Genomic DNA, 18,319 nt, shown 5'->3' with positions numbered 1-18,319 from the left:
ACTTCATGAAAGTCCAGATGTGGTGATCTAGGCTTGTAATCCCACTTCTTGGAACGCTGAGGCAGGAGGAGAGGGGTCAGCCTGCATTGGAGGCCAGCCTGGGTTACTAGTTAGACCCTGTCTAAAAAAACATTAATGATGAAATTAAAAATTAAGCTGGGCATGGTGGTGCATGCCTTTAATCCCGACACACGGTAGGCAGAAGCAGGTGGGTCTCGGTGAGTTTGAGGCCAGCGTGGTCTACATAGTGGGTTCCAATACAGTCAGGACTAAAAAGACTCTCAAAAAAAAAAAAAAAAAACAACTAAAAATTCAATAACAAAGGCCCATTATAAGGAGGAAATCCAGGGTCAGGAGCCACAAATCTGAGTTGCTGGTGATCTTTGTGCCCAGGTTTCCGTTGCTGTCAATTCATCCACCTCTCCCACCTCACCGTATGTGAGCTCCCAAACCTCACCTTTCAGAGCCTCCTGGATGTACTTCTCCAAGTAGTACTTTCGGATCCGATCGTTCTCCAGAGCCAGATCATCGATGCCGTTGGCTGTGATGTAGATGTCCATGTCCCCGTAGTTCCTCCGGACCCACCCCAGCAGCTTGCGTACTCCCCAGGGCGTTACAGCCAGGCGGCTGGGCGAGCTCAGGCGGGTGATGTCCTGCAGGAACTGGACGTCCCTATCTGCCACAGAGCGGCTGCTGTTCAGCTGCTTGTGTATCACGAACCTGGTCGTGAAGTGGTTCAGCGCATAGAAGTCGATGGTGCCCTTCACCAGCCTGCTCTCCTTGCGGGTGAAGCGCGGCAGGCCGGAGCTGGACAGCCCTCGCTGGTTCTTAGAGGCAATATACTCCTTCATGGCCAACGGGTAGTCCCCAGTCTTGAAGAGCGGATCCGCGAACCAGGCGATCTCAAACTGCAGGAAGCGCTCGGCTGCCTTCCAGTGTGAGTCCACATAGGGGTTAGCAGGTTCCGCCCAGTCGGAATGTAGGGAGAGCGACACAGCCCCACGCTGGACCGGCCTATACAGCCTGTCGTAGAGGCGCCAGACCTGGGCGTGGGCGATCATCAGGTTATGGGCTGCACGGTAGGTGTCGTTGTTCGTGCGGTTGTACATGTCACTCAACCTATTAGGCTCGTTAATGGTGATCCAGAGCTTCACCAAGTCCCCCAGTTCCCGGAAGCAGAGCCCTGCGTAGTCCTGGAAGGCCTGGGCGGTGTCTGGGTTCAGCCATCCCCCGCTGCTCAGAAGCGGCTCAGGGAGGCCTAGGTGGGAGTGGGTGGGGTGGTACAATGTCACCATGGGGGAGACGCCCAGCTTCAGTCCTTCACTCAGGATACACCGATAGTACCTTAGCACTTGTCTGTTAACTTGAGACAGATTGCCAGTGGGAAGGATAGAGGTCCAGTCCAGAGCAAACTGGTAGTGGGTGACTTTCATTTTGGCCAACATCTCAACTCGTTTTTTGATGCTCACGTAATCTGTGCAGTGGGACGGCCTTGTTTTTAGCATTACTCCTTCCACTCGCTGCAGCAATCTGTCGCCAGTGGCGTTCCACACATACAGGTGAGGGTCGATAAACTGCGGGGAGGACACCATGAACTCCGGCTGTGGAAAGCAAGCCCATTCAGGTAAACCGAGTGCGTCTCCTGCCATATCCCACCTGCTCAGATCGGAAGAACTGAGCTTACGAAGCAAGATAAAATAAATTACTTTGTCCTTCATAATGGTCTCTGTGTTCTGGCTGTACTGTTGGTCACATGGGAGAAGCGCCTTGTCCTAGCCCTTCAAATCTCCAGGGAGACCAGGAAATACAGGGAAGGAACCACAGAGAGGAGAGGGAGAGCAGTTGTTTGAGAAAAGCCTAAGAGGCCATTTTCCGGCTCATTTGACCTACAAATCCGGGTTATATGGCATCCCGTGTGATGGTGTTGAAATGCATCAGGAAAGTGGCCTGGTGCCCTCAGTTGAGGGCGGTTATGAAAGATGGATTCTAAGACCTGTCCTCAGCTGATGAGAGGTAAAAATGAGGATGTAAAGGACCCACTGAGGGCAGCACCTGCATTCAGAGGAGAGCCAGACCGTCCCTGAAAGACGCCGTGGGAGGGGGTGACAGGAGGCAGTGACGCTTTGCATGCACTGACCGCAACTCTCAGCAGGTCTTGTTTGAAAAGTCCAAGCCATAGCCTAGAGTAGTGGTCATGTGTAGATGTAACCAACCGTCTTATTAAATAAGAAACACATAAAATACCACCATAGTCATGTCTATAATCTCAGCTCCCAAGAGGCTGAAGCAGGAGGATTACTATGAGTGTGAGGCCAGCCTGGGCTATATAGCAGAGACTACAAGATAAATAACTTTGTCCTTCGTAACGGTCTCTGTGTTCTGGCTATTCTGTTTATAATATGGGACAAAAAGCTTTATCCTTCTAACCCTTCAAAAAAATTTTTTTAAAGAGGGAAAGTCCAAGGATAGCCCATTTTCACGCAGTATCTCCTCCACCATGTGTCTGTGAGCACGGCACTCACTCAGCAGCAGAGTATGGAATGTTCTCTCTGTGCAAGGAGCTTCAGTTATGAGGGGGAAAGACAGTGAGATAACCTCAAATCCTGAAGATTGACTTTGGATCTCCCAGCCTTTCTGCCTCGGAGACTCACGGACTTTTCTGTCTTCCTTTTCCTTTGTGTGTGTGTGTGTGTGTGTGTGTGTGTGTGTGTGTGTGTGTGTGTGTGTGGCGGCTCGTACAGCCCAGGCTAGCCTTAAGCCTAATAAGTACCTGAGGATGACCTGGAACTCCTGCTTCTCTTGTCTCCGTTTCCCAAGTGTTGGGCTTACAGGCATATAGTGCTCCCCTAGTTAATTCCATGCTAGGGATCAAACCCAGGGCCCTGTGCATGTCAGGCAGGCACTGTACCAACTAAACTATATCCTCAGCCCTGAATCTCCCCCTTTGAGCTTCGGCTGTACAATCAGATGGGGATGGCCCTGTGTCACCCCCCAGGTGCACTGTGGGGAAGGCGGGGTCTCAACTGGAAGCCATCATAGAAAGGTAAGGTGGCCAGGCGGTGGTGGCACATGCCTTTAATCCCAGCACTGGGAGGCAGAGCCAGGTGGATCTCTGTGATTTCGAGGCCAGCCTGGGCTACCGAGTGAGTTCCAGGAAAGGCGCAAAGCTACACAGAGAAACCCTGTCTCGAAAAACCAAAAGAAAAAAAAGAAAAAGAAGAGAAAGAAAGGCAAGGTGACTTGGGTTTAGTTCCAGAACAGCCAGGGCTACAAAGAAACCCAGTCTCAAAAAACTAAGAAAAGAAAAGAAAACAAAAGATGTAAGAAGAACATTTCCAAATTCGAGATTAATTAGAGCAAGGAAAAAAAAAATCTGCACTTGGCTTAAAGTACTTCCCCCCTGTGGCTGAATTTAAATGCACCAGGAAAACTGGTAATTAACCTTTGGTAAATATTTCCCTTCTAATTGTTTTCTCGTGTGTCATCTTTCATAGTCTAATTACAAGGTCATATTATTGCCCACTTGCCATCTGCCAGCCAGTTATCTAGAACATTAAGCGGAGAGAACATTGACCATGTGAGCATGAAGTTCAGCCTGTGCATAGTGAATGACCTCAGCAGTCTTCCCAGCTAAGGCCAGTTCCAGTGTTTCGAAAAGTTCAGAACGTCCCAGTATTGTTGAAAAGGTGTTCATAAAAGGTCATTTCGCCACAAAACAAGGCAAGATCAGGCAAAACGCCCTGCACTCTACAGACCCCCAGAAAACACTAGCTGTGGACAGCACAGGTGGTTATTTGCTAAGAGTCCACATAAACATGATGCACCCCAAGTGGAAGAGGGCCAGTAGGAGAGTGAGGGATGTGATGGGGAGGTGAACGTGACGGAAGTGCATTGTACACACATGTGAAGGGGTGATACTGAAACACGCTAGTGTAATTAACATGTGACAATGAAAACCAGGGGATTCAGGATGGGGAGGTGGCTCAGGGGGTAGAACACCTACTCAGCAAGCCTGGTGCCCCAAGTTCAAATCCTTCACACCCAGATAAAGGCGGAGGGAAAGAACCAACTCCACAAATTTGTCTTCTAACCTCCGCAAATGCCACAATATGCACTGTGCTGATTTGAAAGAAAATGGTCCCCAAAGGAAGTAGCGCTATCAGGAGGTGTGGCCTTGTTGGAGGAAGTGTGTCACTGTGGGGGCGGGCTTTGAGGTCTCTTTTCTCAAGCTTCCCTCAGGGTGACAGTCAGTTGACTTCCTGTCCCCTGCACTCTCAGCTCCAGCTCCGCATCTGCCTGCACGATGCCATGCTCTCCACATGGTGATGATGGACTGAACCTCTGAAACCGTAAGGGAGCCACCCCAATTAAATGCTTTCTTTCTAAGAGTTGCCGTGGTCGTGGTGTCTCCTTACGGCAATAGAAACCCTAGCTAAGACATGCACCACGTTACATATGCAACTAAATGTAATAACGTTTTTAAAAACCACGACTCAGGGTTGGAGAGATGTCTCAGCAGTTAAGAGCACTGAGTAGTATTTCAGAGCACCTACATGGATGTTTATGACTATCTGTATATCCTGTCCTAGAAGATACAGTAGTGCCCTCTTCTGGCCTCTGTGGGCACCAGGTATGCAGACATACATGCAAGCAAAACATCCAAACACGGGACATTTGTAAAAACATGTTGTACCCTCTCTCCCCTAGTGTGTGATTAATCTGGAAGTAGCCACTTACCTTAAGAACAGACTCGGTGACCCCCCAGGAGAAGTCACAGGGAAACTGGCCCTGCACGTCTGGCGTGGACTCTCTCGAAGGGAAACCGTTTTCTTGTATGATCTGTTTGTAGTAACGTGCCGAGGTCTTGGGTTTCCTCTCCTTCTGCTCACTATTAAAATCCACATAAAACAGTCCTCGGCGGGTCCTGTAGGCATCCTGCCATTCAAAGCCGTCCAGGAGCGACCAGGCCGTGTAACCAAACACGCGGATATCATCAAACTTTATTGCTGCACGGAGAAAAGGAAGCAGGGATTTTCAGCTTCATTAACAACGAGCAAGGCCGGACATATCACAGCAGCAACACTTTTGCTAAATACCAGGCCTTTTAAATCAAACAAAAAAATTGTTGGTTTGGGGCACCTGCCACAAAGCTTGCCAACATCAGTCAGAGACCTGCATGGTGGGAAGGGAAAAGTTGTCCTCCGACTTCCAAATGCACCTCACACACAAAATAAATAAACACTACACACTCCCTAACAAACAGATGACAGTTAAGGATCTCATTAAAAACATTTCTGATAGTTAAAAAAAGTTACTCTATTTTATTTTGTAAGACATGGTTTCTCTGTGTAACAGTCTTGGCTGTCCTGGAACTTGGTTTGTAGACCAGGCTGGCCTCGAACACGCAGAGATTCACCTGCCTCCGCCTCCCAAGTGCTGGGATTAAAGGTGTGTGCCACTACTGCTGGCTATTTAAATTTTTTTTAATCATGTTGTTTAGCAGGGTATAATGGTACTTGCCTTTCATCTCAACACTCAGGAAGCAGAGGAGGGCAGATCTCTGAGTTCAAGGTTAACTTGGTCTACATATTGAGTTCCAGGTCAGCCAGAGCTACATGGTGAGACCCTGTCTCAAATTTTAAAAGAATGGGGGAGGGCTGTATTTAGTGTGCAGATCTGTGTCCTGGGGCATGGGGCATCTGTTTCAGAGCCTTTGGGGATGTAGATGTTTACTAGTGACCTGGACTTACTCATTCTGAGTTTGGGCGGGTTCCTGCTTGTGCACGACTGTCCATTCTGCGATATTGTCCTTCAGGGACTGAAACACCAGCTCTCAGGACGAACACAAGCAAATGCAGACAGGAGGCATGGAAGGCAGAGGCGTGGTGTTAGAAGCGGCTGGGCTGAGGGGCAGCAGGCCCAAGGCCAGGTCCCGCCGGGTCTGTGGGAGGGAGCTATTGGGCAAGGTTTGGAATGGCCGCTTCCTCATTTGCAAACAGAAAATATTGGAAAAGATAATCCCTACGGACCTTTCTCACTAGGTAAAAATGAGATACGGAGACTTTGATCCCAGCACTTGAGAGGCAGAGGCAGGCAGATCTCTGCGAGTTCAAGGCCAGCCTGATCTACAATAAAAACTGAAATTAGCCCTGAATCATTTTTAAAAAGTTATTATTTTTGCTTATTAACAAAAAAATCATTTCATGTGCAGGAGTGTTTTGCCTGCATGTGTATCTGTAAACTACCTATGTGTCTGTGTACATGGCAGCCAGAACAGGGCATCAGATCCTCTAGAATGGAGTTATAAACAGTTGTAAGCTGCCATGTGGGTGCTGGGAATTGAACCCAGGACCTCTGCAAGAGCAGCCTCAATCCACCTTGAATCATTTTAATTAAAACAAACAAACAAACAAAAATAAAAACAAAAAAAACCCCACCCTTAATTTCTCTCACAGAAATGCCTCATTTCTGTATTCTGGGGCTTTATCATTAACACTTTTTTTAAAAGGTAGAAAATTGGGGAGCTGGAGAGATGGTTCAGAGGTTAAGAGCACTGGCTGCTCTTCCAGAGGTCCTGAGTTCGATTCCCAGCACCCACATGGTGGCTCACAACCATCTGTAATGAGATCTGGTGCCCTCTTCTGGCCTGCAGGCACACATGCAGGCATGACACTGTATACATAATAAATAAATAAACCTTTAAAAAAAAAAAAAGGTAGAAAATCCTTTTTTGAAAGAAAGGTAGACAAGCATGGCAGAAGATTCCAAAAAGGCAAATGTATTTCAACAAGCCATAGTTCCGATCCCATGGTGGTGTGGTGTTGTGAGGAAGGGTGCAATAGAAACCCCTCTTGCCTAAGTGCACGGCACTTGACCCAGGAGCCTGTCGGCAGTGTTCTATGAGGCCGGCCATGTTCATGTGGCCCAGGGCCTGGTGTGGCTGTATTTCATGCTGTTCCTTCTTGCACAGTGGGGCAGTGAGACCAGGAGAGGGACTTGCTCTTTCTTTTCTAAGATTTATTTATTTATTATATATATATGTGTGTGTGTGTGTGTGTGTGTGTGTGTGTGTGTGTTCTATCTGCATGTACACCTTTACGCCAGAAGAGGGTATCAGATCCCACTATAGATGGTTGTGAGCCACCAAGTGGTTGCTGGGAATCGAACTCAGACCTCAGCCAGCGCTCTTAACCTCTGAGCCATTTCTCCAGCCCAGTCCCATGACTTGTTCTTTCTGAAGACCCTTCCTGAAGCCTCTTTCCTGCTGGAGCTGGGATTTCTCTCCACATTTAGGACTTATTTTTGAAGTTCTACTTTATTTATGTATTGTGGTGGGAGGTGTGTGTGTGTGTGTGTGTGTGTGTGTGTGTGTGTGTGTGTGCAGTGCATGTGTGTGGGTGAATGCATGCCCTAGTGTATGTGTGAGGACAACTCGCTGAAGTCACTTCTCTCTTTCCACCATGTGAGTCCCCGGATTGAATTCCTGGGTCTGCCTTGGTGGGGCACCTGCCTTTACTGGCTGAGTCATCCCACCTGTCCTGCACCCAGCTGTGTATGCGGGTGCTGGGGGTCCAGTTCAGGTCCTCTTGCTTTCATAGTAAGTACGTTACCCTCTTAGCCTGCTCCCTAGCTCCAGTACTTAGGACTTCGAAAGAGCAGCTCAGCTGGAGAAAGACCCACAGGAATTCTGTTCAGGTAGGGTGGAGCCTGATCTGATGGGGACACCCTGAGCTGTCTTTGGCCTCCTCATTTCCATTGACCTGTAGATGTCACTGCCTGAGTAGTGAATGAGGTGACATTGAGGTAGGAAAAGAATCTCCAAGAGCGTAGAAATGGCTCAGCTTTGTTTTCAGAACTTTCGTTGTTCAAACATGTCAAGATGTTCACATGCCAGGGGGTGGTGGCGCACGCCTTTAATCCCAGCACTCGGGAGGCAGAGGCAGGCGAATCTCTGTGAGTTTGAGGCCAGCCTGGACTACAGAGTGAGTTCCAGGACAGCCAGGGCTATGCAGAGAAACCCTGTTTCGAAAAACAAAATAAACTAACAAGAAACCACCACCAACAACAAAAAAGGATCATGATTCCAATAATCACTCTTGATAGGAAACTTTAAACATATCTCCATATGTCCTTTATAAAGAAAGAAACAGCTGGGTGGTAAATGCCTATAATCCTAGCATTTAGGAGTAGAAACAGAACATTCAAGGCCAATCTGGGTTATGCGGGACCCTGGCACTTACAACAACAAATTTTGGCCGATACTGAACAATAGAAAAACCATCATCCATAATGACATATTCAAGGTAACTAGCTTAAACAAAACCTTGAGCTGGGGTGGGAGAGAATAGCTCAGCAGTTAGAGATGCTAGCAGCTCTTCCTGAGCTTCCTGAGTTTGGTCCTCACACCAGTGTCAGTCAGGTGGCTCACAACTGCCTGTAACTCCAGCTCCAGGCCGTCCGACTCCCTCTTCTGGCCTCCCAGAGCACCTGGACACATGTGGCCTACGCTCACACGAGGAAACATACATACACATACGTTTATTGAAAACTGAGCCAGAGTGCAACCAACCTTGAAGAACCTGGTTGAGGAAGTTCTTCATCATGTAGATGGCCGTGGTGTCCTCTGTCTTTATATAACTGTCTGTGAACCAGCCATTCTCCGAAATCAAGATTCGAGGGTTGTCATATTCCAGTTTAATCCAGTTCAGCACCTGTCTTAAGTTGAGCGATACATTTTGTCCCATTTTCACCACGGTGTTTGAAGGCCTGAAGTTGTTGGGCCCGAAGGAAAAGGCAAAGAAGTCGGCCGTGCCCCTCACCTCCTCCTTCTCCGCCTCAGAGAACAAGGTTATGTCGGGCATCGTCTGCAGGTACTCCGGGTACTGGCCGTCCCCGTGGATGGGGTTGGCGAACCATCCAAGCACGGAAGCCATGGAGTGCTGGCAGCTCACCACATCCGACATGTCTTCCGTTCTGTTTGGTTCTATCCAGTGGGACCCCAGGGTAATGGACAGCCAGCCCTTCTGCTGGGGGCGGAAGTTCTTGTCATAGTTGTGCCACACTTTCGAATGAGCCTGATGGGAAAGGAAATATCATTGGTCTTCACTGTTCCTACTCACTGGGGTTGTGACAGGGTTAGTAAGTCCTGGACAGGGTTTCTCTGTGTAGCTTTGGAGCCTGTCCTGGAACTTGCTTTGTAGACCAGGCTGGTCTCCAACTCACAGAGATCTGCCTACCTAGTGCTGGGACTAAAGGCGTGTGCCACTACTGACCAGCCAAAAAAATTTTTTTATTACATTTACTTGTGTGTGTGTGTGTGTGTGTGTGTGTGTGTGTGTGTTTTCATGCACATGCCAAGGCAAACATGTCCAGGTCAGAGGACAACCTTGGGGAGTTGGTTTTCTCTTTCCACCGTGTGGGTCTTGGAGAACAAATTCAAGTCATCAGGCCTGGCAGCAGACCTATTTACCTGCCGAGTCATTTGGATGGCCCCAACACCCAGCCTTCTTCTATGAATTCTAAAAATTAAATTCAAGTCCTCACGCTCATGTGGCAAGCAGTTTGCTCTCTGAGATATCTCTTCAGCCCCTTTTGGTCCTGAGGTAGAAGGCCAGGACAGTGCAGGCTGCTGAGTCCGTAAATGGATAACAATAGAGTCCACGAAGGGGATGTTGTGAGGGTTAACACTGTAAATAACTTTAGAACAGCCGAGTAGTGATAGTGCATGCTTTAATCCCAGCACGTTCGAGGCCAGCCTGGTCTACAGAGTGAGATCCAGGAAAGGCGCAAAGCTACTCAGAGAAACCTGTCTCAAAAAACAAAAAACAAAAAAACAAACAAAGAATGAAGTGTGTGAAGGAGAAATAGGGAACTCTATAAAACAAAATATTATGAAAACTACTTAAAAGCCAGAAGTGTGGTTTCGCAGAGCCATGAACTAAATAAGGGACCAAGAGAGACTCAATTCAGGGTTCTAGACAAGGCTGCTTCTCTATTCTGGCCACCCATGGGGTTGCCCTTCATCTGCGTCATGGCCACTGGGCTTCTCCAAAGCATTTGGCTTGCTTCTTTTGAGACACTGGTCTCCTCTAGCCTCGGTCAGTGTGGAACTGGATGTATAGTGGAGGATGACCTTGAACATCTGATCCTCTGGCCTCTACCTTCCGAGTACTGGGATCTCAGGTGTGCACCACCATGCCTGGTTTATGGGGTACTGGCTATTGTTCAAGGGCTTTGGGCACATTAGGCAAGTCCGCTAGCTACCAGGGAGGTACATCCCAGCCAAAACAACAACAACAACAAAAAAAAACAAAAAACAAACAAACAAAACAACAACAACAAAAAAAAAAACCAAAAAAAAAAAAAAAACCAACCAAAAAAACAAATTTAAATCATTCCTAGAGAAATTTTCTAGAGGAAGACATTTCGAGCGATTACCTCAGCAGTAGGTCCTTCCTCACCACCCGACCCCCGTCCTCTCTGTGTTTTCCTTGCTGGATCCTGGAACAATTTAGCATTCAAATGTCCAAGTCATCACGATTTCCTTTCTCCTGAGACTAGGATTCATAATGTACCCCAGGCTAGTCTCCAAACCACTGTCCTTAGAGTTCAACCTCCCAAGTATTAGGGTTACAGGTGTGGACTGCCATATGCAACTCCAGAGATTAATTTGATATCTATCTATCTATCTATCTATCTATCTATCTATCTATCTATCTATCTATCTATCTTTCAATCATCTATCTATTTATTTATTTTGAGATAGAGTCTCACTATGTAGCTTTGGCTGTCCCAGAACTCACTATGTAGACCGTGCTGGCCTCAAATTCACAGAGATCTGCCTGCCTCTGCCGCTTCTGGGATTAATGGCGTGCACCACCAAGCACAAGGATCTTTGAGAATACTTTCCTCTCAGAGAAGGGCTTAAGCTCTAGCCTCCCCCCCCCCTTTTTTTTTTCCAAGACAGGGTTTCTCTGTGTAGTTTTGGTGCCTGTCCTAGATCTCACTCTGTAGACCAGGCTGTCCTCGAACTCACAGAGATCTGCCTTAGCCTCCTCTCTTGCCTCTAGGCTGAGGTTGTAGTTTCTGCAAGGAGCCAGCAGAGACCAAGGCTGGCTGCCTTAAAGGGTCTGAGCCCTGTGAGTTCATGTGTGCATCTGCCCTGTGTGGCTGGAAAAGGCTGTTTCCTTAACATGGTCTGCTTCCTCTGGCTCTCCCAACTTTCCAGGCCCCTCTTCTGCATAGATCCATGAGCCTTGAGGGTGCGTGCGTGCGTGCGTGCGTGCGTGCGTGTGTGTGTGTGTGTGTGTGTGTGTGTGTGTGTGTGTGTGTGTGATAAAGACATAAAGACATCCCCTTTAGGGCTGAGCACTCCCAAGTCTGCCACGGTCCACCTTATCTATCTGTGGGTCTGTGCTAGTTACTCACAGAGACTGTGACCTGCACAAGATCAAGCCAGACCAAAGTCTCATCATGGAGGAGGAGGAGCAGGGACCAGAGTCCCACCCTAGTCAGGCAGCTATTTGTAAATAACAGATGCCAGGGGGAGGAAAATCTGTTTTCTTCTACGGAGCAACACGAGGTATACCAACCACATGTCTGTGCGGGCCCCATGCTCAGAAGTTGTCAAACCAACTTGGAACTCCATGTTTTTCAGTGGATTTCTCTTTCGTTTTTGTTTTTTAAGATAGAGAAAGCACAAATGGGGTTGGATGGGGGAGGCATCTGGGAGGGGTTGGGAGGTGGGAAGGAATATTAAAATAGACCACGTGACCTTACCAAAGAATGAAAGCGTGGTCTGAAGCCTCACCTTCCTGAGCTGCTCTGAGGCTAGAATCACTGTGGAAAGTTGTGGGGTCTGCTTTCTTTACAGCTGTGAATGGCAGACTCTAAAGGGGACATTCCACCCTGATGGCAGCCACTTAGTCTCTCGATGATTCTAGTACTTTTATCCTTAGAAATCACAGCAATCAGCCAGGTGGTGGTGGCGCACGGCACACCTTTAATCCCAGCACTCGGGGAGACAGAGCCAGGCGGATCTCTGTGAGTTTGAGGCCAGCCTGGTTCCAGGTGAGTTCCAGGACAGGCACCAAAACTACACAGAGAAACCCTGTCTCGAAAAACAAAAAACAAACAAAAGAAATCACAGCAATCAGCAATTCCCTTCAGACTTGTGCACACCAGATGTGTACGTAAGGAAGACACACACACACACACACACACACACACACACACACACACACACAAGCATGAGAGTTTAGCCATTAGTTAACAACCTCACTCGTGGGACTGCCACCAACACTCCAGGGAGAGTGTGGCACGATCAAAATCAAGGCATGATCACACTCCGAATAGGAATTAGTCAGAGCCAAGCGTGGTGGTGGGGGCGGGCTGTAATCTCAGCACTTGGGAGGCAGAGGCAGGAGAATCAGGTTTCACTTGGGCTGTATGTGTGAACGAGAGAACCAGCTCCTGAACGGTGCTTTCTCATACTCCTCTCGCGCACACACCCCTCTCCCCAGTAAATAAATACACGAACAGTTTAAAGAAAAACTAATGGAATTTAACCAGCCTAGTAGGGAAGAAGAGGGAGGCGAGTTTCTTCAAAATAGCCCTCTGTTGACTAAGGGATCCTAGGAAAGAGCCATAAGCGGTGATAAAATCTTGGTCACATCAGCATTAAAATAGGAACCAGGGCAGCCTAGAAGGTGATAGGTTTGCACCTTTGCAACCACGTTTGCAACCTGGATTTCTGGATACCAGGCGCACGTGCTGCCACAGCCCAAGGTGACCTTCGTGCCTCCCCCGGCGTCCTGCCCCCTTGCTGCTGTTTGCACAAGCTATCGGGGTATCTCGGGTTATCTTGGCTCTGGACTGAAGGCAAAGATGCTTCTCCTTAGAGGACATGGGGCAGGGAGGCTCTCTGCGACGCGCTTTTGGGTATGACTTGACTCTTGTTTGTCAAACAACAGGGAGACAATTTTGCCCCGAGATGGTCCATTTGACCCAACTCTTGCAGATGTGTGGATGGATGATACTCAGAAGGACCTGCTAGGACAATGTGAATGGGATGCAGCCAGGACCCTTGCACAACCCCCTACGGTTTTCCAAGGTTACCTTCTATCTTGTCCAAGGCCGTCTACCTTTGGAATGATTGATTGAAGGGTGCGTCAACCTTTGTGCTTTAGACTCAGTAGCTTGACAGGAACCTAGCTGCCCTTTGCTTTAGAGCCAGCTCTTGGGACTCCATGCCCTTGAGAGACAGTAGGGATCCCCAAATCTCATCCATATTCAGGTCCCTCCCATGTCCACCAGGCTGATCTTTTTGATTCCGTCAGAAGTCCAGGCTGATAAATTCGATGGGTGGTAGGAAGCCAATAAGATAATAAAATAGAGATGAAGAAGTGAAAGGGTCAGAAGGACATGGAGGGACACTGGTGGAGAACCTGACCATCACTGGAGGGCATTAAGGGACCCCTGATCATTTGAAAAGTTAATTTTCTGCTGGGCGGTGGTGGCGCACGCCTTTAATCCCAGCACTCGGGAGGCAGAGGCAGGCGGATCTCTGTGAGTTCGAGGCCAGCCTGGACTACCAAGTGAGTTCCAAGAAAGGCGCAAAGCTACACAGAGAAACCCTGTCTTGAAAAACCAAAAAAAAAGAAAAGAAAAGAAAAGTTAATTTTCCACCTGTTGGGAGTGTCGGGGTGGTGGGAATGGAAGGAAAGAGTTGGGGGGATGGATGGGTATAATCAAGATATTTTGTTTACGTGCAGGAAACTGAACAATAAACAAAAGATACTCAGTTTTCCAGGGACAGATGTGAAGTTGTACACGCCTTTAATGCCAGCACTCGGGAGGCAGAGGCAGGCAGATCTCTGTGAGTTCCAGGCCAGCCTGGTTACAAATCGAGTTCTAGGACAACCAGGACTGTTACACAGTGAAACCCTGTCTTGAAAAAACAAATAAATAAGTAAAAATAAATAAATGAATAAATAAATAAATAAATAAGAATTTTAAAACTCAAGAGAATAGTTAGAAACAGTTTCTGTCAGGGAGCTGGACTCTTTTGTGTGATTATTCTTGCAGATTTTCCAAGCTTCTAAAAGTCTCAGAAAAAAATGTAAAATGTAAATATGAAGCTCAATTATTCTGGAATTTATTGTGCATGGGGTGTGTTTTACAGTCAACGATAACATATTGATGCTTAAAATATGGCAAAAGGAGGACGCTACGATGGACTAACATGAAAGGGGATTGGATAACAGTAAATCACCTCTGCCATAATCTCTGGTTAAGAGCAGAAGCAGGAGACACCAGCAGGCATCCCTTCCCCTCACCCCCTCTATTTCAGCTTCCGGAGACAGGGTCCTTCGATGTAGCCTTGGCTGGCCTGGAATTCATTATGTAAACCAGCGAGGCTTCTTCTGCTTCTGCCTCCCAAGGGCCAGGAGTACAAGTGCATCCCACACACCTGACCATGTACCACCTCCCTATTAAAACACCCAACATTAAAAGATCGTGGCTTCTACCCACGTCTGGGTTCTCCCAAACCATTTCCAAAAGACGCCATCAGATCACTCGAGGACCACTCTAGGTAATTCTGTGGTTCATTCATGATTCACTGATAAGCCAGAAGGTTCTAGGCCATGCTCAGCATTCCTAGCCCTATGTTGCCGGAATCGCTAATGTTCAGTGGTTTGAATGAAATCTCACGTTGTTGGTGTTATTATTACTATTGTGTATGTATGCTCGTGAGTGTGGTGTGTGTGCCTGTGGTGCAAACACACGTGTACCTGTGCTCATGCACCAACACAGAGGCCAGAGGAAGACATGGAATGTTTTAGTGTCACGCTCTGCTTTATGGGACCGAGGCTCTCACTGAACCAGAAGGTAGGCTGGTGGTGAGGAAACCCCAGTAATCTTCCTGTCTTCACTCCCAATAGCGTTGAGGGTACAGGCACCAGCACAGCCACACCAGACATCCTTCCTGGCGCTGGAAGGCTTGCCCAGCCAGTGTTCTGTCCCACTGAGTTACCTCTCCAGCCCTTATGTTTCTATGGACTTTTTTTTTTTAATTGTTGTCATTGTTTGTTTTGGAACAGAGTATCTCTATGAAGTCCTGACTGGCCTGGAACCCGATTTGTCCACCAGGCTGGCCTCGAACTCACAAGAGATTTTCCTGCCTCTGTCTCCACTAATGGCTGGAATCAAGGATGTGAGTCACACCTAGCCTAATGTGTAAGGGTTTTGTTTCCTCCAAGTTCTCATAGTAAATGACCTAGTCCGTGGTGAAGTTCCCATCAAGTCCTGTTTTCAAACCCTTCGTTACCATTTCCATGACTTGTAGTCGTTTTTTTCACTTCTGGCCGGTGTATTCTCCATGTATGAGAGTGTTCAAAGCTATTTAGATCAGACTGCAATGTTATTCTATGGTCATTTATAATTACATTTATTGAAACTCTTGTTAATCATTCACTGAAGTTTAACTTTTTCTACTTAGTGGTTAGAAAAAGTAAATATTATTCTCTTGAAGGTTTTAGAGTGCCATTTTTAGCCTTCACGTTTGTGACTCTTAGAAGTAACAGGGTGTGATGGTTGTAGGAACCGTCCTTGGCACTTTCCCCAAGCAGTTCTATCACTTATTTAAACTTGATTAAAAGTATCTCAAAAAGCCAGGCAGTGGTGGCGCACGCCTTTAATCCCAGCACTTGGAAGGCAGAGGCAGGCAGATCTCTGTGAGGTCAGCCAGGTCTACAGAGAGAGTTCCAGAACAGCTAGTGATGTTACACAGAGAAACTCTGTCTTGAAAAACAAACAAACAAACAACAACAACAAAACCCAACAACGAAAACATCTCAAAGAATAATGCTAGCCGTGAAGCCAGGAATGGAAACACAAACCCAAGATTCCAGCACTTGGGGCGCAGAGGCAGAAGGATTGGGAATTTGAAGCTAGCCTCACTTTCATAGAGAAACCCTGTTTCAAACAATAAATGCAACAAAATAAATAAATAAATAAATAAATAAAAAAGGATCCTGGGTTGGGGGGTGGGATGGCTAAACTTATAAAGGTGCTTGTAGCCAGCCTACCTAGCTGAATTCAATCCCTGCAAACCACACAGTGGAGGGAAAAAACTCTAGTCATTCCTCCCCTCCCCTCCCCTCCCCTCCCCTCCCCTCCCTCCCCTCCCCTCCCCTCCCCTCCCCTCCCCTCCCCTTTCTTCTTTTTCCTCCCCTTTCTTCTCTTTCCTCCCTCCCTCCTTCCTTTCCTCCCTCCCTCTCCGCCCCTCCTCCTCTTCCTTTTTTGGATGTATGATTTGAGGGTGGGGGACCCACAAGCCCCAGCACAAGCAGGAGGTCAGAGGACAACTTTCAGATACTGTTCTCTCCTTCAATCTGGGGATTGAACTCAGGTTGTCAGTCTTTAGGGCAAGTGCTTTTGGCCACTGACCCTTATTGATGGCTTGAGATGACGACTTTAAATCTGTCAGGTTAGTATTTCCTACATTTTATTAAAAATAAATAAATAAAGTACATTCGGGGGATGGTGGAGCACACCTTTAATCTCAGCACTCTGGAGGCAGAGGCAGGGGATCTCTGTGAGTTTCAGGCCTCCCAGACCTACACAGTGAGAACTTGTCTCAAAAGAAGAAGAGAGAGACAGAGACAGAGACAGAGAGAGATTATAATGTAAGATTGATGGCATTAGATAATTAAATTAATTATATTAACTAGTTTACTTAAAATCTAAATAATATTGATAAGAGCACATATAATAGTCTAATATCCCCTCATTGAGACATTAAAAGACATTTGAGCAAATACAACTAACATTTCAAGACAAATGAAAAATGTCATTTCAGAATTATGTTAGGGCTAACCTCTTTTTTCTTTCTTTCTTTTTTTTTTTTTTAAGGTTTATTTATTTATTATGTACACAGTATTCTGTCTGCATGTTTTGCCTGCATGCCAGAAGAGGGCATTGATCTCATTATAGATGGTTGTGAGCCACCATGTGGTTGCTGGGAATTGAACTCAGGACCTCTAGGAAGATCAGTCAATGCTCTTAACCTCTGAGCCATCTCTCCAGCTCTAGGTCTAATCTTTAACCCCAGCACTCAGGAGGAGGTAGAAGTAGGAGGATCTCTTCGAGTTTAAGGCCAGCCTGGTCTACATAATGACTTTTAGAACAGCCAGGACTACAGAGAGATTTCCTGTAAAATATGTTAGGGCTAGAGAAAAAAGCCTCAATGGTTAAGAGCACGGTCTGCTCTTGACTGCTAGCACCCACATGGTGGCTCATAACTGTTTGCGACTTCAGTTCCAGGGCATCTGACACCCTCTTCTGGCTTCTGTAGGCATAAGGCACACGTGTGGCACATGCAGGGAAAACACCCATACACATAAAATTAAATAAATAAAAAATGTGTTAGTCATGGGCTAACTAGTTCATGGATCTGGTAGCTAAAAACATGTTAGTCTTTTAGCTCCAATTGCAGCAAAATTTAATTTTGGTTGTATTGATTATATCTTACATCCTTACTTTCCCAAAGGAGCTTTGAAAGTTTTTTTTTTTTTTCCCAGAGAAAATTTATTTCTTCCAATATTTGAAGATTTGCCGCTATATGAATAAGACCTCAAAAAATCTCCTGTTGGGGTGCAGAGATGGCCCAGTGGTTAAGAACACACTTGTGGGGTGCAGAGATGGCCCAGTGGTTAAGAACACACTTGTGGGGTACAGAGATGGCCCAGTGGTTAAGAACACACGTGTGGGGTGCAGAGATGGCCCGTGCTTAAGAACACACGTGTGGGGTGCAGAGATGGCCCGTGCTTAAGAACACACTTACTGCACGACCAGGAGGACTGAGTTTTGTCCCAGTGCTCACGTGGTCCACACAAACACTGTGGGGACAGAGACAAAGGATTGCTGGGGTTTGTAGGTTCGGGGAGAGACCCTGCCTCGAAGGAAAACGGTGGAAAGTGGTGATAAAGACACCCGGAGCTCCTCTGCCCTTCATTCGAACACCAGATGTATTTTCTTTTCTTTCTTTCTTTTTTTTTTTTTTTTTTTTTTTTTTTTTTTTTTGGTTTTTCGAGATAGGGTTTCTCTGTGTAGCTTTGTGCTTTGTAGACCAGGCTGGCCTCGAACTCACAGAGATCCGCTTGCCTCTGCCTCCCGAGTGCCACCACCGCCCGGCTCACATGTATTTTCTAAGATACTGTTGGTGGGGGCTTGGCTGGAAGAGTCTTAGAGGTGACATCTAGTCTACTCCAGTGCTTCTCAGAAATCTGCAGTCTTCCTGGCATTCCAGACAGAAGTT

General features: G+C 47.0%; 1 protein-coding gene across 1 annotated transcript in view; it reads right to left on the bottom strand.

The window, feature by feature from the left end:
• Klb (klotho beta) overlaps positions 1-18,319 on the bottom strand; it is a 32,620-nt gene that overhangs the window by 3,787 nt on the left and 10,514 nt on the right. The window contains exons 2-4 of the mRNA XM_028882233.2: positions 8,570-9,074; positions 4,738-5,006; positions 458-1,601 (exon numbers count right to left, since the gene is read on the bottom strand). Of these exons, the coding sequence (XP_028738066.1) occupies positions 458-1,601; positions 4,738-5,006; positions 8,570-9,074 (1,918 nt within the window). The remainder of the gene's footprint in view (positions 1-457; positions 1,602-4,737; positions 5,007-8,569; positions 9,075-18,319) is intronic.

The sequence above is a fragment of the Peromyscus leucopus genome, chromosome 10, assembly GCF_004664715.2.
Source record: "Peromyscus leucopus breed LL Stock chromosome 10, UCI_PerLeu_2.1, whole genome shotgun sequence".
Classification (NCBI taxonomy): Eukaryota; Metazoa; Chordata; class Mammalia; order Rodentia; family Cricetidae; genus Peromyscus; species Peromyscus leucopus.
The sequence above is the reverse complement of the archived record's forward strand: the minus strand, read 5'-3'. Positions and strand labels throughout refer to the sequence as shown.